Source organism: Camelina sativa, chromosome 13 (assembly GCF_030686135.1).
Source record: "Camelina sativa cultivar CO46 ecotype springtype chromosome 13, ASM3068613v1".
NCBI lineage: Eukaryota > Viridiplantae > Streptophyta > Magnoliopsida > Brassicales > Brassicaceae > Camelina > Camelina sativa.
In genome coordinates this window covers 23,193,034-23,218,049 of record NC_141892.1, presented here as the reverse complement: position 1 = coordinate 23,218,049, position 25,016 = coordinate 23,193,034, and the positions used below count along the sequence as shown (strand labels likewise).

General features: G+C 35.2%; 3 protein-coding genes and 1 pseudogene across 13 annotated transcripts; 3 read left to right on the top strand and 1 right to left on the bottom strand.

The window, feature by feature from the left end:
* Nucleotides 1–4,287: 4,287 nt before the first annotated feature.
* Nucleotides 4,288–4,981, top strand: LOC104737259 (lipid transfer protein EARLI 1 pseudogene; annotated as a pseudogene).
* Nucleotides 4,982–7,079: 2,098 nt separating this feature from the next.
* On the top strand, nt 7,080–7,886 carry LOC104737258 (lipid transfer protein EARLI 1). The gene has a single exon (XM_010457394.3). It carries the CDS (start codon nt 7,168–7,170, stop codon nt 7,645–7,647), a length of 480 nt encoding a protein of 159 aa, XP_010455696.1. The 5' UTR covers nt 7,080–7,167; the 3' UTR covers nt 7,648–7,886.
* Nucleotides 7,887–12,698: 4,812 nt separating this feature from the next.
* LOC104737257 (pEARLI1-like lipid transfer protein 1) lies at nt 12,699–13,473 on the top strand. Its single transcript, XM_010457393.3, has one exon. The coding sequence runs from the start codon at nt 12,806–12,808 to the stop codon at nt 13,286–13,288; it is 483 nt and encodes a 160-aa protein (XP_010455695.1). The 5' UTR covers nt 12,699–12,805; the 3' UTR covers nt 13,289–13,473.
* A 3,262-nt stretch (nt 13,474–16,735) lies between these two features.
* LOC104737255 (oxysterol-binding protein-related protein 2B) lies at nt 16,736–22,283 on the bottom strand. 11 transcript variants are annotated; one of them, XR_015577890.1, is made up of 10 exons: nt 21,608–22,191; nt 20,145–20,507; nt 19,586–19,682; nt 19,015–19,349; nt 18,642–18,797; nt 18,186–18,374; nt 17,953–18,093; nt 17,655–17,867; nt 17,439–17,552; nt 16,736–17,354 (listed from the first exon to the last, which is right to left on the bottom strand). XR_015577890.1 is itself a non-coding variant. In XM_010457388.3 (10 exons), exons 1-10 carry the CDS (start codon nt 21,932–21,934, stop codon nt 17,184–17,186), a joined length of 2,085 nt encoding a protein of 694 aa, XP_010455690.1. In that variant the 5' UTR covers nt 21,935–22,283; the 3' UTR covers nt 16,736–17,183. The 11 variants fall into 11 exon arrangements, 9 of the variants coding, with proteins under 9 accessions (XP_010455690.1, XP_010455689.1, XP_087337272.1 ...); XR_015577889.1 differs by having other exon boundaries at nt 20,145–20,510; nt 21,608–22,183; XM_010457388.3 differs by having other exon boundaries at nt 18,186–18,353; nt 21,608–22,283.
* Nucleotides 22,284–25,016: the final 2,733 nt, after the last annotated feature.

The following is a 25,016-nucleotide window of genomic DNA, read 5'->3' as shown; positions in this document are numbered from 1 at the left end:
CTGACGAAATTAGTGACTAGAAATTGTTGTTCGGTGGTTTGGATCTCGCAAAACAGTAAAAAGTTATTGAGTTTCAGCATATATCTTAGATACTGTAAAGTGAAGATTTATGAGTCTAAACAAAGCTGAAACTAAGTTTAGAATCCTTTACATGTGCTACACATCGGTGAAGAATTCAGCGTGAGAAATTGCAAGGAGTGAAACAAAAAGTGGGTTAGCTTGTGTTTCAAAGCAATTAACGGAATTAATTTCTAAGCAAGGAGAATAAATTTTCTAAGAAGAATGTGGAGCTTAATTTCGTCATTCTCAATTTCGGAGATCGGAGTCGCAAATTGACACCGTGAGGAACGACGACGGAGATGACACCGAAGGAGTCAGAGACATCGGAACTAGACATAGAAATCGGAGAAGGGTTGGGGATAGACACATACGGAGAGTGACGCCGATAACGGTTTGAGACATAATCGAAGATGTTAAAAATTGTCTCATGAAACTATAGAAGAGAAGAGTGTCGAGCGTGTCCAGCCGAGAAGACAAAGTTGTGTTTGGTCAAAGGTGGAGATTGAAAGAGTTGACCAGTCCACAACTTGTTTCTTCTTGGGCCAAAGTAAAATGGACCTCACATTACAAGAAGAATAAAGAGAAGAGGAGTTGGGCTTTTGGTAATAGAAGTCCACACGTACAAAGTCGGTTAAGACGTAGAAGGGAAACATAGCCTTTATATACAAGCTAGGGTTTGTCTTCTTATGTATCGTTTTTTATCTTCTCTTAAGTCGTTTCTTGTAATCTCTTTGAGAGCTTTGTGTAACCTTGATTTCTATAGTGGAAGTTTGAGGGCAAGAGATCCCTCACGAGACGTACCCGTAACCAATCGGGGAACTCGTTAAATTCTTGGGGTCTTTTACTTTATTGTTACTCATCTCCTAAGTAGAAACATATAAGAACACTTAGATCAAAGCACCACAAGAAAACATAGAATTGCCGACTACAAAAACAGTCACTAAACAGTCGCAAATACTTAGTAACGACTATTTGGCGACTGAAAACTGTAGTCGCTAAACAGAGCGTCGCTAAAAAAATCAGTCGCTAAATAGTCGGCAAATAGCTACGAATTGGCGACTGATAGTTTTGGTCGTTGTTCCCTCGCGAAACAGTCGCTAAAATGGCGACTGAGTTGCAACGCTTTAGTGACTGATTTGGTTACTCATTTGCGACTGTTTTGGTTACTGATCCGTGTACATTTTCGTGATTGTTTTACGACTGTTTAATTATCGATTTATCAGGTTTTTTCTTGTAAATCCGGTCAAATTGAATTATTTGATTTTGTAATACGTGGGCATTCGGTTATTTCGGGTTATTCAGTTTCGGTTTATTCGAACCGAATTAGAACAAAATAATGATAATGGACCTTAAAATTTACAATTACAATCCAATAAATCATGGGCCCTATACAATACACAAGCCCAAATTAGATAACAAAAACAAGTCCATAAAAAATTAGGGTTCACGGACTCCACAGCCGCCGGATCTGCAACGGTGATGATGGCATTCGATAGTAAGATCTCCTGGTGAAGAAATCTGCCCTGTCGAGATCAGCTACAATCATCAAAACAACATGCAATCCAGTAGATCTGAGAACATCTAAAACTGAAAAAAAAAATAGGAAAACAACAACAAACAAAAAATGAAAATCGAGTAGATCTGAGAACTTACCAACCGTGGGTGGGTGTGGTGATGAGGAAACTAGTTACAGAGAATCCAGAGACAAGGCCAACAACGTTTCAACTCTCTCTTGAAAACCACTAGCCATGGATGAGGACGAGTGAGAAATGATGTTGCGACGAAGGAGAAGAAGAAAATACATAAAAAGGTGGGATTTAGGGAGTTTCTTCTTCCTCCTCCTCTTTTCTTTACTCCGGCCATCAACAACAAAAGGGAAACAAGAACGGGATGAAAATTTAGGGTTCTCGATTGAGAGCAATTGAGATCTAAGGTTTTTTCGGGGAAGAAGAGAAATGAGGGATTAGCGTTTTCTTGGGATTAAGATGAGATCGATTTGGGTTTGGGCCGTTTTCTTACGGACCAAATTTGGTTTAAGGCCCAAATTACATAAACCAGTCGCTAAATAGTACCTGCTTAGTCGCAACAATTGGCGACTGAAAACCCGGTCGCCAAATTAGTCGCAAATTGGCGACTACAATGCGACATTATACATTAGTCTCGAATTAGCGTCTATTTGGCGACTGTTTTATTTGTGTAGCTATTGAGTAGCAAAACAATCGCAATTCAGTCGTTAAATTTAGCGATTGTGTTTTAAGTCGCAAATTGCAGTCGGCAATTCCATGTTTTCTTGTAGTGAAGGTTGAATTTACCGTTGCGTTACTTGACAGGGTCTCCTTGTCGCAGTCCCCTCGATGGTGTAAACGGCTCTGTTTTTCCCCATTCCATAGTATCGTCATTAACGGGCTCTCAACACATTGCATGATCCAGCGACACCAATTCTCTGAAAAACCCGCAACCTTCAGAGTCTCTTCCAAGAAATCTCACCTTACACGATCGTATGCTTTTTCAAGGTCCAGCTTCAGTAACATCCACCCCTTTCTACCTTTCTTACGCCGCATTGAATGTACCGCCTCTTGAACCACAACAATATTGTCAGTGCTTAATCTCCCTGGAATGAAACTGGCCTGGGCAGGACCAATAAGCTTAGGTATCACCTTCTTCATCCTGTTCACCATCGTTTTTGTAATCGTCTTGAACAGAACGTTGCATAAACTGATGGGACGAAATTGTGACATTACCTCTGGATTCATCACCTTATCGATCAGGACCACCAAAGCATCATTTGTTGCCTCCGGTAGAATCCCATGGTCAAAGAACTCCAACACAAAACGTATCACCGATGGCCCCACTACCTCCCAGCCCTGATGGTAAAACCCAGGTTAAAAACCATCCGGACCAGGGGATTTAAACTTACCCATACTCTTAATCGCTTTCACCACTTCATCTACAAAGAAGGTTTGATTCAATTCAGTCATTTCCACTTGCAACAACCTCATAAAGCTTGTTTCCAGCAAGCATTCTGTATTCATATCAACCCCCTCAAGAGAGTAGAGATTCTTATAGAAGTCTATTGTCGTATTCTCCAACTCTTGTGCATCAGATATCCATCTACCTTCCGCATTCTTCATCATTTCGATTCTGTTCTTTCTTCTGCGTATAACTATGGAAGTGTGAAAGTACTTAGTATTTCTCTCTCCCAAAGTGATCCACTTCTCCCTAGATTTCTGGAACCAGAGGATCTCCTCCTGCTCTAGAACCATATCCAGCTCCTTGTTCAAGTCTTCTTCTTTCCGTAATAGTGCATCATATTGGTAAATATCCAACTGATCTTGTACAACCTTGATATCATTCGCCAAGCTCTCCTTACGCCTTAGTATATCCCCAAAAACTTCATGGTTCCACACCTTAAGAGTATCCTGCAACTTTTGCAAAGCAAGTGGCATTGTCACCGCTCAATCCCAGGATGTTGCAAGTAACTCCTTAAATCTAGGATGATTCAACCACGCTGCTTCGAATAGAAATGGTCTCCTCTTCGGGTTCCCTCAGGCCATTGGACACAACTGCACATGTAACGGAGCATGATCCGAGGCCAAAAAAGGAAGATGAGTTACCGACGCTTCCTGCCATCTCAAACGTGTATGTGCACAACATAAGACCCGATCAAGGCGTTTAGCAACATAAGTATTCACCACCCGTTCTCTACGCCAAATGTATTTGTTACCCTCTAAACCCATGTCAATTAGAGAATTATGGTGAATCCACCATCCAAAAGCTAGGAAATCCTGAGACAACTGCCCATTGCCTCATGATCTCTCGTCAGGCGAACGATAGTTAAAGTCGCCACCAATTATCAGCGGCTCACTAACCCCCTGCAAAACCACAATTAACCTCTCCCAAAGCTCACTTCTCCGACTCGGTGTAAGTGCCGCATACACCACCACCATATGTATAGGATCGACCCCATTATCGACCGCACCACCACATGTTTTTGCCCCATTTAATATTATGATCAAGTTTGATGTTCAAAAAACAAAAACGAGAAATTAAAATATGTATATGTACAACAGATAAGTGAAAATATAATATGAGATATTTTGTAGAATTACAAATATCTGTAACTATAATTAATTTAACTAAACCAAGTTGGTCCTCTTCACATCTTTCAAAAAACACTATAAATATCCACAACCTCTCTTCATTTTCTTCATCTCTCTCTCCCAAACACACTTAATAATTCTTAAAACACCAAATACATCTTTTGAAAGTAATAATGGCTTTAAATAACTCACCCTCTCTTGCTCTTTACATTGCCCTCAATATCCTTTTTGTCACCTTAACCACTGCAGCTGATTGTGGATGCAACCCAAGTCCTAAGGTCCCAACTCCTTCAGTCCCAACTCCTGACCCTAGGCCGGTCACGCCTCCGACCACCCCTAGCTCATCTGGAAACTGTCCTATCGATGCTCTCAGACTCGGTGTGTGCGCCAATGTCCTAAGCAGTCTACTTAACGTGCAATTGGGTCAGCCATCATCTCAATCATGCTGCTCGCTCATCCAAGGTTTGGTTGACGTCGATGCTGCGGTTTGTCTATGCACAGCTCTTAGTGCTAACATTCTCGAAATCAACCTTAACGTCCCTATATCTCTCAGCGTACTTCTCCACGTTTGTAACAGAAAGCTTCCATCTGGTTTCCAATGTGCTTGAACGATATAGCTATGCATACTACTCTCACGCACAGTGTTCTCTTTATAATCATTACATGAGTTCGAATAATTGCATGCATGTATGCAAGTGAAGTGTCTAATGTTTTAATCTTTTGTCTAAGTTATCTTTAGCACTATTTTGTAAACGCTTTTCCGCGTATATGTGTTTCTGTTGTAATTTTGTTCTTAAACTAAATGAAAAATGTTTCATATACGTAGTGGATGTGTTGACAAAAAAAAAAGTATATACATAGTGAATCGTTATGTATTAAAATATTCCCTTTGTATTTTGGATTGGAGGTTCAATACAATCAAATTATTTTCTTTTTTCTAATTTTGGGTGAGCAGAGTGATCATCAAAATGGGGTCTAGAACTAATAAAATAATCTAACCACAAACAACTTAAGCTATTCGACTAATCATATGAAATCAAATGGACTCCAACACCAAACTGGAGGAATCTAGTTCGACTTGATTTGTAAAGACTATACAACATAGCCGCCTGATAACATAAATAGTCTAAGCATCTACATCCCGATTCCCAGCATACATACAACTTTGTTTCGAATAAAAAATTGAATCCGAAAAAAGCGAGTTGACGTCTTACCCCAAATCCAACAACCACTAAGCCACAAAACATGTTTGGCCAATCAAATGATTATTGTCCGAGAATGCTAATGCCAGCTGCAGTTTCTTAGCTTACTACCGTTTACGTATATATTATAATTCTTATACGTATTTTCTAAACTTTTTTACAGTCACGTATATTAATATATATTTTAAAAATTTGAAAATATGGATTTGGACTTTTTTTGTGGAAACTTCGGTTTGATATACTATATACATAATATTTATCAATATTTTACAAATTTGACAGTGATAACAATGGATTATATCGCTTTTTCAGGATTAACCTGCATTTTTTGGATTTAGAAGATAAATTGCAATAAACAGCGATTTGCATGTTTCTTTTGCAAAAATCCCTTAAAAAATTTGATACAGTATATGCACAGTGAAACCTTATTATTAATGTGTTTCTACTCCCTAAAAAACTGTGTTTTGTTTTCCTTGTTCCTGGTTTCTTTTTAAGAAGTCATAAATGTTATTTTTTCAAATTGATTTTTTTTTCCTAACATTGCTGAAAAGATGATATTTTCTTGGAGGACAAAATTTATTATTGACTTTAATAAATATTAGAACCAGCCTTTTCCAGAAAATAAATGATTTTGCGCTACTCTAAGTTATGAGTGTTCACATTTTAGTTTCATGTTTGCATTATGCCCATAATCTAGATTCCTGTGTTTTTTTATTTGTGAAAATATTTTCTAAAATTTTAGTTGTATTTCTAAATGGAAAATAACAGCATAGATTAAAGAACATTGTATATAATATCAGTTTATCATTAAACCTCCATAGTTCTAACTCTAAAATGTAGGAACATATTAAGTCGTAAAAAAAAAAATTTAAAAAAACATATTAAGTCGTAAACAATACGAATCGATGTAAGAAAAAAAAAAAAAAAAAAAAAAAAAAAAAAAAAAAAAAGATAATATGAATCGTTTCAACCTTATTACCTTATGTACATTATAAAAAGTTGGAGGTTCTGTATACACAACCTTAAAAACAGGTTAAGTATAAATTCTCTTGCTATTTGCGATTAGCTAGTTGTAAACTTGTAATTTTGAGGCTACCATGTAAACGGACCATCCCGGTTCATGAATGATTTTGATGTCTCCTTCTTTATGCATAAGAGGATCCAAAAATTCGAAAACGTTTCACATGTAACATATATTTTCAAGGAAGTTCTCGAAACTTTTGGGCCCTTAGCTTCTCCCTCTACTGGGACTAGTTTGTGATAAATACATACATTTCTTCCAAAGCAAGGTTCGGGAAAGAGTGCAGAGCGCAACTATCTTACGGACCTAAGATGTAACAGCTCTCAAGTAAAATGGCTACAAGCCAAAGAGAATATGATAAAATGTGTAATGGGGTCATGAACTCATGATGGTGGTGATGATAACAGCATTGACAATTTCACAATAATACTAATATGAATGCACGAATCATATATTATTTATTAATTATAATCGTTTTACAAAAACGATCTAACAAATAATTTCAAGGTTCTTTGAATCTACATAAAGGAAAATAAAAAGGTCAGAGTTTGTATATGTTGAAGATAAGCGCAAGCAAATAAATAAAAACAGATGTTTTGTAAAATTACAAATATTTTTAAAATAATCAATTATACTAGAACAAGTTGGTCCTCTTGTTATCCTTCTACAACCCTATAAATACCAACATCCTCTTTTCATTTTTCTTCATCTCTCACTCTCTTAAACATACTCAATCTTTGAAACACCCATCCTAGAAAAAGAAAAGAAAAAAAAAAAGACAACAATGACATCAAAGAACTCAACCTCTCTTTCTCTTTTCTTCGCCCTCAACATCCTATTTTTCACCTTAACCGCTGCAACTGATTGTGGTTGCAACCCAAGTCCTAAACAAAAGCCTGTCCCAAGTCCTAAGCCCAAGCCGGTCCCAAGTCCTTCGGTTCCAAGTCCATCGGTCCCAAGTCCAAACCCTAGGCCGGTCACGCCTCCGAGCACTGGTTCATCTGGAAACTGCCCTATAGATGCTCTCAAGCTTGGTGTATGTGGAAATGTCCTAAGCAGACTACTCAACATCCAGTTGGGTCAACCATCAGCTCAACAATGTTGCTCGCTCATCCAGGGTTTAGTTGACGTCGATGCTGCGGTTTGTCTCTGCACTGCTCTTAGGGCTAACATTCTGGGAATCAACCTTAACGTTCCTATATCTCTCAGCGTTCTTCTCAACGCCTGTAACAGAAAGCTTCCGTCTGGTTTCCAATGTGTTTGAATAATGATATGAGCATACAAAGCGTACGTGCGCATTATTATAGTTTGAATAAATGGGTGTAAGTTACAGTTTGCCTTTAAACTTTTGTTTTTAATAGTGAAATAATAAATGTACGTGTGAGGTTTTATTGTTTTTCTTTTGTCTGTTTTTGTAAACGTTCCCGTCTTCCGGGCGTCTATGCTTTATAGTAGCAATTTATTTCTATTTTCAACAAGTTTAATGAAAGAGATTTTGTGCAACGTCGCATTTTCGAATTCTTGCATTTAGATTACTATTACAATTTTCAGATTAACATTTTTATGATGTCAAATGCTAATTTTACTTGGACAGTTATTTTCTACTAAGACAAATCTTGATCATTGTGATATTACATATCTCGAGATTCGTTTGAATTTTTTTCCTTTCAAACATGAATTTCAAGTATCCTAAAACTATATTTAAGACATTTATTAGTAGACAATTCTCCAACGAACATCAAAGTTTTCGAATCTGAGAATGAATAGCTCAGTTAGTGAAATCAAAGTTTTGTTCTCGTTTGTGAAAGAGAATGTAGTTCGAGTGATCATGTCAATTCAGTGATGTTTATGTGCTTTCATTAAATCATAGCCTATGATATCGGAAGATAATATGTGTGGTCATGAGTCCATGTTTAAAAGGCCTTGACCGAAAAAAATTGTGACAAAAATTTTGAACCAAAATTAATTCTTGGCGAATGTTTTGATGTTATACGTGCTAGTGTTCTTGCCATACTGATTTTTTATTAATCTATTTGATCCATAATGAGCGGTACTGTGGAAGAAGTGAGTAGTTTAGAACTCATGTTTTTCGGTCTTACTCATTAAAACATAACCAGAAAACCGGAGAATGGTTAATTCAGTATTAAGGTTTAAGAGGGAGTCTTTAATTCGGATGAAGGATTTGATATTATAAGATTTGAATAGAAGATTTTTTCACTCTGCTTTTTCTTCCTCTGCTTTAAACCTTTATTGTCACGAGTTGGAGATCTTTGCATGTTTCAAATTCTTAATATTGAATTACTAGATCTTCTAGCCAAGATGAATAAATATCTCGGCTCGAATATCCTGACTTGGTTAATCGACTGTCTTTAATTTTCTTTTGCTTCAATTTCTCATTTGTATCGAGCCAAGGTTATAAATTGGCAGATTGAACTCCATCCACGCATAACGTGATTGGTAAAAATTCACAACAACTTTGTAAGAACGTATAGAATCTTGAAACGCGTGATAAGAACTCAAAAGAATGTTTTTTTTTTTGTGTGTGAGTTCATTTTTACTTTCGGATCTAATTAACACTCACACGAATAAATGTTCATTTTCAGGGTTGTTTGACCCGTGACCCGTGATGGTGTGAATGTGAGTTACAAGTTCAATGGCAGAAGCAAATGGAGGTATATGTGGGGACACTCATTTGGAGTCTTGCAAAGATATTTTTACGAAGAAATCAAAGATGATTAAAGAATAATAGCTGAACTGAATAACATAAGTTTAGATAATGAATTTTTTTTTTTTGTATTTTAGACGAACACATTATAAAAAAAGGATTGCATAAATTTTCTCTTTTATTTCAAAATATATATCTTGTTGTCAAACCACTTGCATTTATTACTGAAAGGAGAAGGTTCATAAAAGCAAAGATTGTACAACAAGAAGAAACAAGGGCATTCCCCAATGCCACAACAACAATGAAACAAAGTAGAGATAAAGATAGTCGGCAATAGGTTCTTGAGAGCTTTGAGCCAGAATCTTGGAAGGATCTTGGTACATGTGAGATCAAGATTGTCGACAAACTCTTCCATGACCAAGTCAATGGATGAGAGGTAGCCACTGCCATATGACGTGTTGGCGTTAGAGAAGGGGTCAAAGCTGAGCTTCTCACCGGTTTGAGAAGGTCTACACGTGGTAGGAGCAAGAGCTTGACACAAATTCGAGCAAAGGTTGGTATGCTCTGTGGCTTAAGGATGTCTAGTAGAGTTGTCATAGGGTTTAAAATGGTCTTGGAAAAATCAAAACCGAAAATAACGCTAGGACAACTTGAGTTCATGACCCAAATACCATAGACACTCAAGCGATAGGGTTTAAAGGGTAGAGCCGAACAGATTACTATTACCAGGGTTCTCAGGAGGAGCAAGTGACGCCAAAGCAACAATGATGAATTACCTCTCAGATGGAAACCATAGAGAGCATAATCTTGATCACACCATTGGCTAAGTATCGACATCAATATAAGTTGTAAAGTAGTGTACCTGGATTGAAATAGCTTTAGGATTGGAGCCACCATTGTATGAGCCTTTTCCCGGAGAAGAATCAATTGAACATGATTAAATGCAGCTATCACGGGATATGGAAGTAGAGGAGTGAGGAAGATTCGGTAACCAGCGCTCTATGGAGGCATGGTCATAATGTTGTTCTTCATCACTCCGCAGAAGTAATTAGAGACCAACATCAAAGTTCTCAAGAGCCTAGAGCTTAGATGGAGAGTGGTCGGCAGTGGATTGCTTTGAGTCAGGGATTGGAGATGGCATTCACGGACATCGACCAGATCTAAAAAGGTGTCTTCTGCCCTTACAATCAAAACGAGATAACGATATGATATGCCTTCGTGGATACTCAGATTTGGCAAAATTGGGCTTTTTCCTTGAGGCCTTTACTGTTAGAAATCTTAACGGGCCGACGAAAGTGTCAAGGCCCACCAAAAGAAGCCCATTGCTCTTTTTGGTTGACCTAGTTGTGATGATAGCACAGCGGCGGTGGCTGGTCGGAGACGGTGAGTAGATTTGCAGGATTAAACACATCTCCGATAAGCAAAATTCCAGCAGAACCAAGCCCGATGGAGTCTTGCAGCGCCCTTTAGCTCTGTCTATTGATATCTCGCTGAGATCTGAGGTTTGAGGGAAGATTTGTAATCAAATAAGAAACGGGTAAAAATATAAAGAAAAAAAGAGAGGAAACTTTAACAACGAGGAGAGCAGATGGAGTGAGATCCCGACGCTCCATCTGCGTCGGAGGAGGGTGATAGATTTAAGGCTTCGGTAGTACTGCTTGATAGAGAATTTTTTTTGGCTCTACATGTAAGGAAAATTTTCCTTTCAAAATATATATCTACGAACACGATTTAACTACATAAACATAGTTATAGTTGATCGATCTCCAATGTTGGGGGATGCGGAAGTCGATTTTACCTAGAGCATAACTTTTCGAAATTTATTGTAATTTTTAACAAATAACTAAAAAACATAAGTAACAAGTAACAACTACAAGAATTAAGAAAATGAGTATGGGGCACGTTTTCCACCCCTCAGAAGCCTAAATCCGCCACTAATGTACAGTTAGACCATATCAAACCAAACTTTACAAGCTAAACCCTAAACGTTAAATTTGAAACAACAAATCGTAAATCCTAACTCCAAAAGGCAAAAGCTAAACTCTAATATACAAACTTTATTTTCATCTATATATGGATAGTAACTGGCTTGACTGTGACAAGTTTATGTATATCTACAAGAACTAGCTATATCGTACATGTAAACTTAGTTATTCTTGTAATTTGTTCGCAGTTTGACAAAACATGCAAGCTAGCAAGTAGCGATCCATAGCTAATTTCTACTATACAAAGTAATACGATTTAGAGGAGATCAGTTGCAGCTGTGATCCTGTATAAATTTAACTAAAAATACTTCTCTTCACAATAAATAAATTTTAAAGTAATAATAATTATTATTATTACTGTGCATTTAACGAATGCTTACAAAAAAAACACGAAAATGAACGATTAAGACTAATCAGTCGCCGTCAGGTTGACTTTATTTGGAGCCACAAATATTTTAGTACGTAGATTAATGCTCAATTAAAGGTTTCTGCTTATATTTGGACCGCATATGGTCAATTAATTCCTACAAAAACTCCTAACATATAAAGCCTTTGTTTAAAATTGTGAACCTGAATAATAGCGAATAAGAAAGATAAAATATCTAGTCTTGGCCGACAAAAAAACACGTCTTTGAGTTAAACCAAAAATAAAAATCTGTTACTTACGAGTTTAATATATGCAAGAAGGATACAAGTAAAGATACAGGATTTTGATAATTACATATTAAATGTTTACATAACAAAATGTTAAACCAAAGATAAAAATATTTTACTTACTTCTGTGATTCTAATACACTCTCTTAAAATAGAGGGACGTGTTACGGAGACGTTGTGAGGGCTGTCAGGGAAGTGGTTTTTGGTAGAGAGATAGTCGAGTGCAAACATATATAATTTTGTTTATATGTGAACATGGTTTCTCAAACTATCAGTTGATTAATTTTGGATTTATTTAAATGATATAACTAAGATGATAGAAACTAATCTAACTATTGAGTAAATATTAAAAACAAATATTCAAAATTGATGAGTTGTGATTTTCATGAGATTTTCCTAGTCAAATTGCTCGATCAACTCTTAGAATAAAAGGATATAGTCATATAGAACACTACTGATCGTTTGAAACCTTGGGTAGAGAACATATTTGGAGGTTCTAGATAGTACACCCTTAAATCCCGACTACCATATTCTGACAAACCCGAATGCATGCATTGTTTTAATGTCTTCATATATATATATATGTTATGCATTCTTAAATTCAAAAACATTCACGTATAACATTTTTCGTGTGAAATATTTTTGGTGTGTCACCCAAGCAAGGATCGGAAAAGGATTGGAATTTAGTACCCAACCTTGACGTATAGAAGCCGTCAAGTAAAATGGCTACGAGACAATAGAAGCTGAATGATGGTGGTGATAATAACAGCATATATAATAATATGACATTATATATACTTATATATAATAGTAATATATGACTGCATAAATCGCATATTTTTATAAAATATAAATGACATTCAAATATAAAAACTATTTTCCAAATAATTTCGAGGTTCGACGACGTAGCTACATGCATGTAGGAAAATAAATGGTCATAATTTAAATATTTAAGTAGATAAGTACAGATAATTATATATATCTACGAATAAAATTGAACAAGTTGGTTCTCTTCTCCTTCTTACACCCTATAAATACCAACACCCTCTCTTCATTTATATTCATCCAATAACCCTTAAAACACAGTATCTATCTTTATAAGAAAAATAAAAAGAAAAATGGCTTCAAAGAACTCAGCTTCTCTTGCTCTTTTCTTTGCTCTCAACATTCTCTTTTTCACGTTAACCGTTGCAACTAACTGTAACAGCTGCAACCCAAGTCCTAAACCCAAGCCAGTCCCAAGTCCTAAGCCTAAGCCATGTCCTCCTCCAGTCCCAAGTCCTTCGGTCCCAAGTCCTAACCCTATGCCGGTCACACCTCCGAGCAACCCTGGTTCATCTGGAAAGTGCCCTATAGATGCCCTCAAGCTCGCTCTATGTGGAAATGTCCTAAGCAGTCTACTCAACATCCAGTTGGGTCAGCCATCATCTCAATCATGTTGCTCGCTCATCGAAGGTTTGGTTGACCTTGACGCTGCGATTTGTCTATGCACTGCTCTTAAGGCCAACATTCTCGGAATCAACCTTAACGTTCCTATATCTCTCACCGTTCTTCTCAACGTTTGTGAGAAAAAGCTTCCGTCTGGTTTCGAGTGTGCTTGAACGATATCACCTATGTGATGCCCGTGCACAATATACTTTTCAAAATTATTTCAGTTTGAATAAATGCATGTAAAATAGAGTTTATGTTTGAATCTGAATTTGTTAAAATGAATTATAAATGTGTGAATCTTAATTTGTAGCAATCTTTTTCTATTTCAACCTGTTTAATGAAAGAGATTTTGTAACCAACGTCTCATTTTCAAATTCTTGCTCTCGGCCAAGAATTTTTTTTTCTTTAAAACATATCCCTTAAATGATAACTTTCAATCATCTTAAAATTGTATTATAAAACACTAAAGTATGAATAGACCATTCTCCAAGATTGTGGTGTAGTTGAACATTAAGGTTCAATGGTGTTCATGTTCTTTCATTAGCCTATGACCGAAAGTTTTTGGTATGATAAGTTTAAACCGAAATCAATCCTTGGCCGAACGTTTTGATGCTTTGCTAGTGTTCGTTTATTCACTGTTGAAGAAGTGATTCCTTTAAAACTCAAGTTTCTCCGGTTTAGCTCATTATAACATAACCGAGAAATTGGAGACCGGTTAATATGGTATTGAGAGTTAGTACGAATACTCAGGTCGAACTCGATCTATTCGTATCAACGTTTGACACCTAGGATGGCGTGAAAGGAACTTTCAAGAATATGTTTTTGTGTCTCTTCGGTTCGGGTGGTATGACCCGTGATGATGTAAAATGACAGAAGTACATTGATGTATGTGGGGACACTGGAGAATTTTCCATTATAAGTCTTGCAAAGATATTTACAAATTAGTAGTCGCAAAAACCGACTCAAAGAAAAAAGGAAAAAACAAAAAGTAGTTAGCAATACTAATATAAACTAGCATTTTGATGAATAGCTAGCTGAATACGAAAATTGAAGGTGTTATCCGAATTACATGTATTCATCGCGTCGATTTTCTACTTGGATAATGCATGTGTTTACTGACGCTCTTCAGCGCGACATAAAATAACGGAAAATATAACCACGAGTGAAGAATAAAAATGAGTAAGAATTTGGATCCTTCTCTGAGTTCTCTCGTTGGAGAGAAGGTAATATTTATAGAAATTTTTTACCTCTTCGGATTAATATACCGAGTGAAAAATTGCCTCCATCGGTTTGAACCGATACTATGCACTCAAATACTTTCTGCCTATTACCTTTGCCCTTTTACGTCTGTAAATAAACCAACGAATCTCAAAGTTTGCATGTGATGTCATGTAATGTCTATGATTATGAGTTGCGACGGATGATACAGCAGGTTATTTATTTAATACTGGTTTCGATAGATTTATTAATCCGTGCATTAATCAGAGATGAGCTGTTTTACCTTTCACATGTGTAAAGTAAAATATTTGTACCATTGAACTTCGAGGGATTATACTACAGTTGTAATCATTTTGATTAAGGAATGGAAGAATTAGCTGAATAAAAAAACTCAAACAAAACTCAAACGAGTTGTAACATTTAAAGCCAGTTTATATATGAAATTCTAGACTTTTGTGTTCCATTCTTGGATATTATTCATATATGTTCAGATATTAAAAATAATTAAATGTGGATATTATTCATATATATTCATTTTTCTATTTACTTGAAAAAGGGATAAATGCCAAATATGTAGAATACTATAAATAAATATGCTATTTAAAAGTATTTTAAAGACCTTACTTACAATTTACAAGTTAGCACCTTGCTGGAAAGACAACTATTTGAAATATCTAGAATTAAAATGATATTGACGTTTGATCGAGTGATGAGATGCTAAATACGAAAAGTATTAAATAGCTGCCCAATCAAAATACATACCCTCTTTAACAATTTTCTTGTTTTTTTTTTTGTTTCTTTAGAAGAAGTTCGAAAAAAAATCTTGTTGTATTGTCGGGTTTAACTATTTTTGGTCGTATCATCGTTGAAAAAAATGATATTTTTTACGAAGACAAATGTTTGTTTATTGACTTTAAAGAAGAGTAAAAAAATCTTTTTCGGAAAGATCAATGATTTTTCTTACTTTAATTGTCTAAAATATGAGTCTGTTCACAACGTCTTTCATATGTTTGGGTTATATTAATACAATTTAGATGCATACCTTAATTTTTTTTCCTAATTTTAGTTTTGATTGCTTAGAACTATATTTATATATCAGTTAATTGCATAGTTAAAACTTAGTTTTGGGTCTAATCATATGACAATTAGTGTTCAAACGTAGACTAACCTCGTCTTTTTTTGTGTGTACTATCGACTCTTATATATTCGACTGATGATTGATTTAAAGTTAGTAGGGTTTCTTTTTGATAAAGTTATGATAAGATTCTTCATGAGACAAAAATAGATCCCAAGTTTCACATTTGCTTCGTCAAACTTTTTCCTTTTAAGGAAACTTTATTTACGTTTTGATAAAGTTATCATTTTTTTTTAAATTATTTTTACGTGTTTCGCCATTCTTGAAAATTACTTGCATACTTTTTAGTAAACTGGTAAGAAAGATTGCAAAAAAAAATTATTCTATTTTAATGTTTACATGTACGCACACGTGGTAATAGTTGATCATCTATTTAATGAGTACGTAAAGTATATAAAGTAATAAAACTAATAATTAAGCTTTACAAACTCAACTCTAAACTCTATAATTACATCTATATTACCTGACTTGATTGTGAGTTGTGACAAGTGCATGTATTATGATATATCTATATTGAAACACACACATACTGTCCTTCACCATTTCGTCCTTATCAAATGTCTCTCATAATTTGGTAATGATCTTATCAATAGTTTTCCCTTTTTTTTTTCTTTTTCTTTCTACTAAATAAAGTAGCTCTACTTGCTATATGGATCTACTTACATCTACATACACTATATCGCATACATACATGATACATTTAACTTCTGAAAACATTGTCGTAATGTTTTTGCAGGTTGCTAGAACATGTAAACAAATATCTCTTATTTTGTGGTCGGGATTAATCTCAGTCGTCATCGGATTGACATTTTTTTGAAACCGCTAATATTTTAGTAGAATAATGATTTATTAGTCTATTTGGACCGCACAGGCATAGCATCAATTCCTACGAAAACTCCAAACATATAGAGCCTTTATTTAGAAAATTATGATCGTCAACATCTAACATAAGACGATCCCTATTAATGATGAATACAAAAAACGACGATCCATATTAATGTTGAATACAAAAACGACTTCATTGACATCGACGAGATATGGACTACTCAGCTTGAGATAGCCATTATTTATTTCATATTAATAAAATATCCATCTTTGGCCGACAACAAACACGTCTCTGAGTTGAGCCAAACAGCAAAAAAAAAAAAAAAAAAAAAAAAAAAAAAAAAATTGTTGTATCAATTGTTACTATTGCAAATTTTATGATATTTGTTAAGGCTTGTCTGTGAAAATAATCTTTCAAAGTTGTACTGTTTTCAGATTATTTGAGTGGCTTTTTCTGTATAGAATTAAGTACAAAATAGAAGATCACAATGAATATTTGTCCAAATGTTGGAACCACACTAAATTTTTCTTGGTGACCCTTTACAGTGAGGCTCTCTATAAACTCTTTATAAGACGCTCTTGAAGTTGAAGCTATAACCAAAAAAAAAACATTATTACAAAAGAACTGAAAAAGAATACTTCATCTTTAGATCTCCCAAGTTAAGATAAACAGAAAGCTCTGTGCTCATTTTCGAGAGACAATCTCTAGGGCGAGGAAGAAGTGCGGCACAAGTTCCTCCTTAGCTCTGAACCATAGCAAAATTAGATCCCAAATGTATTCGATAATCTTAAGCTGATTCACGGATCGACTCCAGTTGAACAAGTTTCTTGAGGGTATGAACCACTTGAAGGGCATCACAACTTTTGGCATATCGTAATACCTCAGCTTAAGCACAATCTGCCATCTCATCGGTGAACTCTCCAAATATGTTAGGACAATTTTCCCAACTTCTCTTATCCCGTGCTTCCCAGTAATCGCCTGTATACTTGTAACTTTGGCTCTCACCTTGTGGCTCGAACCATCTCGGTCTCCACCCGCTTTCTTGAATTTGCCGTGACTGCAGTATCAAAAGCAATTTATGGTTGTTAAAACATAAAAAAATTCATGGACTAGAGAACTAGTGTCGAGATACTCTCTGTACCATTCTTTGCCTTCTCTCTAATCGTTGCTTCTCTTCATTTGCCTTCTCATATTCACCGTTCTCCAAGTGACGTTGATCTGGTCGGAGCCTAGAATCTGTTGGAGGGAGCTCTTCCTTAACTCAGATGAACAATATTATGAACAAGATGTAAGTATAGCAGAAACCCAAAAATCCATGTTTGTAAATATAAACCGAAAGCAACACACTGTAATGTACCTCCAAACCAGGTGTCAGTTCATTTAGTGTGATCGCGAATGATGTTAAGTTGTATCTAGTGATATTAGGTGGTGGCTTTCTTGCTTTCCAAAGTAATGAGGCGCCTTCCTTGTTGAGTCCCTCCCCAGGAGCAAGATAGTAAAGGCTATCATTCCATTTACCAAAAACCGTTGCAGCCTTTTTTCCAGTTACATCTTCTACAAAACCATTAACCTATACACATATATATGATTATGAAGTTATTTCATGTATTCAAGACCTAGAAAACTATTTACAGTGTGTATCTCAGTGAAATCACCTGGTGGGGATTTCTATCGAGAATTGATTGCTCCTTGAACTTTAGCATACAAGAATATTGGCGATTCCCACGGATTTGCATTGTCCCATGGTGATCACAGTACAGTTTACCAAGTAGGATATTGTATATAGTTGTTGTTACCTAAGAGCAAAAAGCAAATGGTTATCAGTATCAGGGACAGATGTAAAACGTAGAAAAATAAAGGAGCTTTGTAGTTTATATATATTGCATACTTTGCTCCACTGGAAAATCTCTCCATCATCAAACTCCAGAGTCAAGATTCCAACAGGTTCAAGTTGAATCGATCTCCCCCAAAACTTTGACCTGAGGTTTGTGTCTCCCCAGAACTTCCACCCTTTACCTTCGCAATGGCAGGCAATAACTGTTGGATGGTGGCTGACCTATTATGAGAGCACAATACCCTGACGAATTATATGCCCAACTTCTTAAGAAAAGATTCTAAATTTAGCTTTTCTCCATAAATTTCATTTTTTTTCTAATGCAGATGAGTGAAGCTGAGTGTCCATTACAAGCAAATTTATGTGTTTTGAATACTAAGAGCTGCTCTTGAATCCGAGAGCTTCTGCCCACGAATCACAGATTTTGTATTTTATAGATCATTAATCATGTGTTGGAGAAAATTGACATATATGTTCACTTCATTAAAACTTCAGCATGTGTCAGATTACCTTCTCAGAGAAGAAACGAATTCCCTTGTCAGGAAAATCAGCTTCATAGGTTTCCCCAAGCAAAGGGTTGAAAGGTTTACAGTGCCGTCCTTCAGTGGAAGCATAACCAGAGACCGCAAAAGCAGCAACATTCAGGGCTCTAAGGAGACTGTTCCCCTGATGATGAAAAACTCTGTTAATCCAACAATCTGAGAGGTCAATTCAAGATAAAGTCATAAGTCTAGACCACCTATCATATCATGCAAGATCATAGAACTTATGTATTCAAAATCTTTAGTAATTGGTATTAAACTTACGTATAGAGTAGAGAAAACATTCGCATTTCCAGAGGGAAGCCAATTACACAAAACAGTAAGTTGTTGAAGTCACTTACGGATTTTCCGAATGCATATGCCTGGTCCAAGAGATAAGAGTACTCCATGTCTTCAAAACACTTTTGGAGAGAGGATATTGGTTCATTGAAATAAACAGGAAGACAAACTCGTGTGAGATCCTTTCCAACATTGTCTTTGATCATAGACCAGAGACTGACACTTCTCTCTTTCTCTGCTGGATCAGGAAGCTTTGTTCGTCTCTTGATATGCGTGTGCACAGAACCAACATCAGGTTCGCCAAATGATTCCTTTGTGTCATGGAATGAAGCCTCGTCTTCCTCAGATATATCCTCAAACTCTTGCTTATCATCAGATGAAGCACTTGTACTGCATTCTAGAAACTAAATAATGTCAAGCAAAAAAACACAGGGATCTCTATGCAATTCCACTGAGTTTATGTAAAAGAAGCATAAGAAGAACTATCATTAAGGAAACAAATAATAGAATATCATAACAGAAGTATTATTCTACTCTGAGCTAAAGTTCTTCGGCAGCTAGATTGGTTAATGGCAGGACTGAAACAGAGAAAGAGAGACAGAGATGTAATTAAGCAGTTGAAATTGTGTGTACCACTATATTTTCCACGTCTTAAGCTGGAAGAGTTATGATTTGTTAATTGGTAGGGATTGTCATGGATCCCTGAGGCTTCAGCTTCAAGATTAGCCATCTGGACACAAAGAAATTCTCACTGTATAATAGTCAACAAGAATATAACCGAATGCAAGTGCAACAGAATCATCTTTAACAAATTTGAAAAGCAGTGAGACATCTTTCGCAAGATTCACAGATATCATTAAATGACATTCAAATTTTTGTATGCATGATACATAATTTGTGTTATGCCTAGGCATAGATTTATGAAGTTCAGAAATTATTAACTCAATGGACGAGATATCCTCATTAAAGGAGATAAAAGAATGTAACACATATATTTGAATAACCTTCTCATTAGCGATTCAATGTCAAATATAGCTAGCATGCGTTTGTGCAAATGCTCAGATGTTACCAAAGCAAGTTATGCAACTGTACTGTAAAGCCTGTGGAATACTAGGTCATTATATGAAAAGACACAACACAATGTGCAAGACCAAACTAAACAAATAAGATTATAAAAGAAAAGCAGTTTTACCTCTAGTTGCCTCAATGCCTCAAGCAACTTTGTCCGTTCTTCGTGGAGAAGTTTAATTTGTTCTTGAACTTCAGAGAACTCTGAATCCACAATCTGTTCGCACTCTTTTACAAAACTCTCGTTCATTCCCTCTTCAAGCAACCGTTTCTTAAGTCTCTCGGTAGATATGGATAAATCCTTTGGTGATACGAAGGAGAAATCCCCACTAACTGACTGGAGAGGAACTATGCCTCGGGTAGATGCTAAAGCTTGTAACCATGCAGCTCTATCACTCCTAGAATCAGTCCTCAGATGCAGAGTCTTGGTTGCAGTAAATATATAAAACTTTCTATGATCAGATTTGCTTTCTCGGTAAGATGAAACCTGCTGGAAAACAAAAGAATGGAATGATATTCATCAAATTACAAGCTTTATCCCTCAAACAAGTAAAAAAAATTTCCAACTATAAATGTAAATAAGTTGAGATCAGACTAGAACCTCTAATGTTCAAAAATGAACTATGAACAACAAATAAATCACAAGTTCCATGTTCCAACGAACAATTAGAAAGCAAACACACAATAATGCAGTTACCCGGAAAGAAAAAGAAAAAACACACGCAAAGTTTATGTCTGGATAAGCTTTTATTTAAATTAAGCAAATACAACTCTTAAAGTTAACAAAATATATATGGCCAGAATTTCCCCACAGTGGTGGCCTTCAGCTCCCACACAGCCACACTCCATTATTTATCCACACTTCATTATTTCCTACCGACTATTTATACCTACCATTCACCAATCATGCTGTAACTCCACGAAAAAAAAAAGATATGACAAAACCTACTGGTCAAGGATAAGATGGCCAAGAAAAAAAATCATAATGAACTCTCAAACCCATGCCTGGAAAGAAGATCGAGGAACAAAAAAAAAAGAAGTCAAAAGATAAGAGTCTTTTACATGTGACCAAAGATGACAAATTTCTACACTTATTGGCTTTACTACAAACATAAACCAAAATTTTAACGGATGTAAAAAATGTGTAAATGAGTCAAAATGTGTTCAACAAACTGGTCCTGCAATACTAGATTGTACTAGTAGACACCAGGCCAAAAAAGATGTTTTTGTATCTTGGCTATTTGATTTATCTGTAATTGAACTTTTAAAAACTGTTGAGAACCCACTCTTTAGTACTGCAATACCTGTTCATCTGGCCCACTACAGATAAGCAAGCTAGTCAAAAAAAGCTTACCAGAGAATTGAAAATGCATAATGACAAACTACAGAAGTACAACCAATAGAGAGAAGAAGACGATGATATAACAGTACTTTACTCTGTCACACACACACAAAAAAATAAAATAAAAAATCACACACCAATTGGTTCTGTAGAACACAAACCAAATCAATCATGAGAGCAAAGGTTCCGGGAACTACCAAAGCGAAACAATCTCAACATTTGAAATCGAACTAATATATATATACCTTGAGATGAACAATGCCGATGGTTTTGTGATGTTTCCGACGACTACGGCCACTACAACTCTTCATCCTGGAGAGACGATCGGTAGAAATATCTCCGATTAACCTCACATCATCGGAAGGAGATAACATATTCACATTCTCCGGTCTACGGATCTTAGAGTAAGATAAGATTCCGTCGCGGAGTAGGAACCATCTAGATCTCCATCCTTTACCGTAATTAGTCCATTTGTAGACAATCCCAGCTACTGATCTTCCTGATTGAAGCTTCTCCCGATCGGATCCACCGTTCTCCGTCGCCGGAAGACTCTTTGACCTTGTCAAAGGCATCGCCGCCGTTTTGGAAAAGAAAAAAAAAAGTCTAAGGAATCAACACAGCGAATGAGATGAAGATGATTAGCAAAACTGAGAAGACAGATCACATTGATGATTTGATCTGTTAGATCATCAAGCTTCCCATACTCAAGAACTTGAGATTTTTTTTTTTCCCAGAGAAATTGAGTGAGAGAGAGAGAGAGAGAGAAAGAGAGACAGCGTAATATCTAATTTTATGCGCATACATGTATGTGTATATGCGTCATCATGATGATATTTATGTGATGATATATGTTGATAAATATCTGAGATGTTCAAAGACGTGAATATATTAAAAATAATCAGAAATGGTGTGCTTTGGTGTGTAATATATATGTAACACGTTTCTAATAATTATTAGTTTATTATCCATTGAAAATTATTTAAAACATAATAAAACTAAAATCTATACTAATATAAGTTTCTAAATGCGTCCATTATAAATAAAATGAATATGCTTCCAACAAGGAATGAGCAGAAAAACTTGATTTATTAGGCGTCCAAGCTTAAAAGTATATTCGATTTGATCGGGTTTTTTTGATCAAATTAAAACTTTCAAAAGTTTCAAAAAATAAATTATAATATTTAAAATTTTTAAAAGTTTTAATATTATAAATATTGAAACTTTCAAAAGTTCTTAGCTTTTAAAAAGTTTTTAAATATTATAATTTTTAAATTTTTAAAGTTTAAAATATTATAAATATTGAAACTTTTTAAAAGTTTAAATATTATAAATATTGAAACTTTTTAAAAGGTTCAAAATTTATATTTCGAAACCTTTTAAAAGTTTAAAATATTATAAATATTTATGAAAAACATTAATTATCTTATTTATCTACGTTTGTGCTTTTTATTTCTTATGATCTGTAAAACATATTTTTGTGTATGATTTTATAGATAAGTTGATATTTTTTCATTAATTTTTTATTTTTTATCTTATTTTTTTTTTATGAGAAAAGAAATGATTTTGTTCTTGGAGTTTGATGGATTAACAAGTTGTGTGGTAGTCTAAAAAAAGTTTTTTAGTGAAAAAAAGTGAAGAAGTTGACGAGGATGAAGAAGAAAAAGAGTATAGCGAAGAACGAGACGGTAAAAGTAATGATGACGATTACTACAAAATTTGATAATAGAAATGACAAGAAAGAATATGAAGAATAAGAAAACATTGAATAAAAACACGAAAACATAGGTGGTAGCGATCAATTAAATATGAAAACGAGTTAAATTCATGATGATAAAATTGTTTTGTTTTTCTGTTGGTCAAAGAAATGGTTTAGGATATGTGAGGTCATCAGTTTCATTCGCCTCGCCAGGATGTCGAGTTAAATTCATGATTTTTTTTTATCAGATTTGATTTTATAACACAACTGATTTTTATATTTCAAAAAATTATGTATCTGAAATTTAACTTTTTCATTAATACTAATTTAAATTTTTTATAAGATAATATTTTACTACCGTCATCAATCATATATAGTTTTCATCAAAATATATCAAATATACCCACGCATAGCGTGGGTTCAAAACCTAGTATATATAATAAGTTAAATGTTACGGTAGAATAAAATTGTACGCTTTAATACAGGAAGAATAAAATTTCTATAAAAAAAATACTTGTACGCCTTTTTATAGATTTTTAATAAAAATATTTGTTTTTATATTTATTTATATAATTCAGGAAATTATTCATGATTTGATGATGCTCGTAGTATGGGACTACTACTAGTCTACTACATAAACCTCTCCAAAATATCCGACTCGAATTACTTGTATTGGATCCGAAACAAAAAACCCCAGTTCAGATCGGGTATAGATCTTCCATAATATATTAGATGGGTCTTCATTATACATACTTCTGGGTATCAGTTCGAGTCGGGTAATACTCGATACCCTATTAGTACCCATGTTTCAAACCTTTGTGTGTTTATGTTATAATATATGTTTGTTTATCAGTTGAGATTGTGAAAAATATGAAGTATCGTGTGTTTATCAGTTCGTCTTTCCACTCTCCACTAACTATATTTGCGAAAGATTTTCTTTTCTCTTTTATAAATTCTGTAACACTAATCCACAAAGCTAATATAGATCTCTTTGCTTCATCTCTTGACTCTCCAATCTGAGAGACTTCTACGACTCATTCAAAGGTAAGTTCCATCGATAAGTGACTTTAATTCATCAATTGATTCTTAGATTGTATATAGAGTCCCATCGATTAGTGAATTTAGTTCATTGATTTGATTCTTAGACTGTATATAGGTTTTGTTTGGCTTTGAAGTCGGGTCTTATGTTAAAGTTGTTGCATAGCATATAAGAGAACTATGATTATTGGTTTAGTGATATCACCTGCTACTAATCGAGGCAAAAGAAAATATGTTCCAGGAGAGAATGGAGAAACTTCTAAACCACCTAAGCAGCCTAAGGTACCGGCTACAAGGTCCCCTGTCTGGAAACACTTCACGAGAGTCAAGGAGCTGAAGGAAAAATGCAATTGTAACCATTTTCAACGAATATTGGGATGTGCATCAGCGTCTGGGACCTCTAACTTGAAGAAGCATCTGGATTTGACTTGCAAGCAATATAAGGCATGGGAGCAGAGACAATCTCAACATATCATCATTGAAGATGGAAATCATGAAAACTGGAAAGTTTCTGAAGAAGTTTTCAGAGAGGCTTCTAATGAGATGCTTGTGTTGACAGAATTTCCACTAGCATTCATCGAAGGATTAGCATGGGGACACTTTTGCAGTAAGATGCATCTCTTTAATCCTCATTCAAGAAGAACAGCTTCTAGAGACATTGTTGAAATCTTTGTGAGAAGGAAAGCAGCTCTCAAGAAGTGGATTTCAGGTAATAAACAATGAATGTCTCTGACAACTGATATTTGGGTTGCAAATGTTACTCGTGCGAGCTATATGGTGATCACCCTACATTTTGTTGATGCGAACTGGGAGCTAAAGAAGTTGATTATCGGTTTAAAATATGTCACGGATCACACAAGGAAGACAATATCATATATTCTGCTGGAGTGTTTAGCTGAATGAGGGATAGAGAAGATCTT

Excerpts from the sequence above, each read along its gene's own strand:
- LOC104737258 (XM_010457394.3), top strand. The coding sequence starts at position 7,168 with ATGACATCAAAGAACTCAACCTCTCTTTCTCTTTTCTTCGCCCTCAAC.
- LOC104737257 (XM_010457393.3), top strand. The coding sequence starts at position 12,806 with ATGGCTTCAAAGAACTCAGCTTCTCTTGCTCTTTTCTTTGCTCTCAAC.
- LOC104737255 (XM_010457387.3), bottom strand. The coding sequence starts at position 21,934 with ATGCCTTTGACAAGGTCAAAGAGTCTTCCGGCGACGGAGAACGGTGGA. Across the intron at positions 17,868-17,952 it reads TCGATAGAAATCCCCACCAG|GTTAATGGTTTTGTAGAAGA; the intron begins GTGATTTCACTG and ends ATATGTGTATAG. Across the intron at positions 17,553-17,654 it reads AACTGACACCTGGTTTGGAG|GAAGAGCTCCCTCCAACAGA; the intron begins GTACATTACAGT and ends ATCTGAGTTAAG.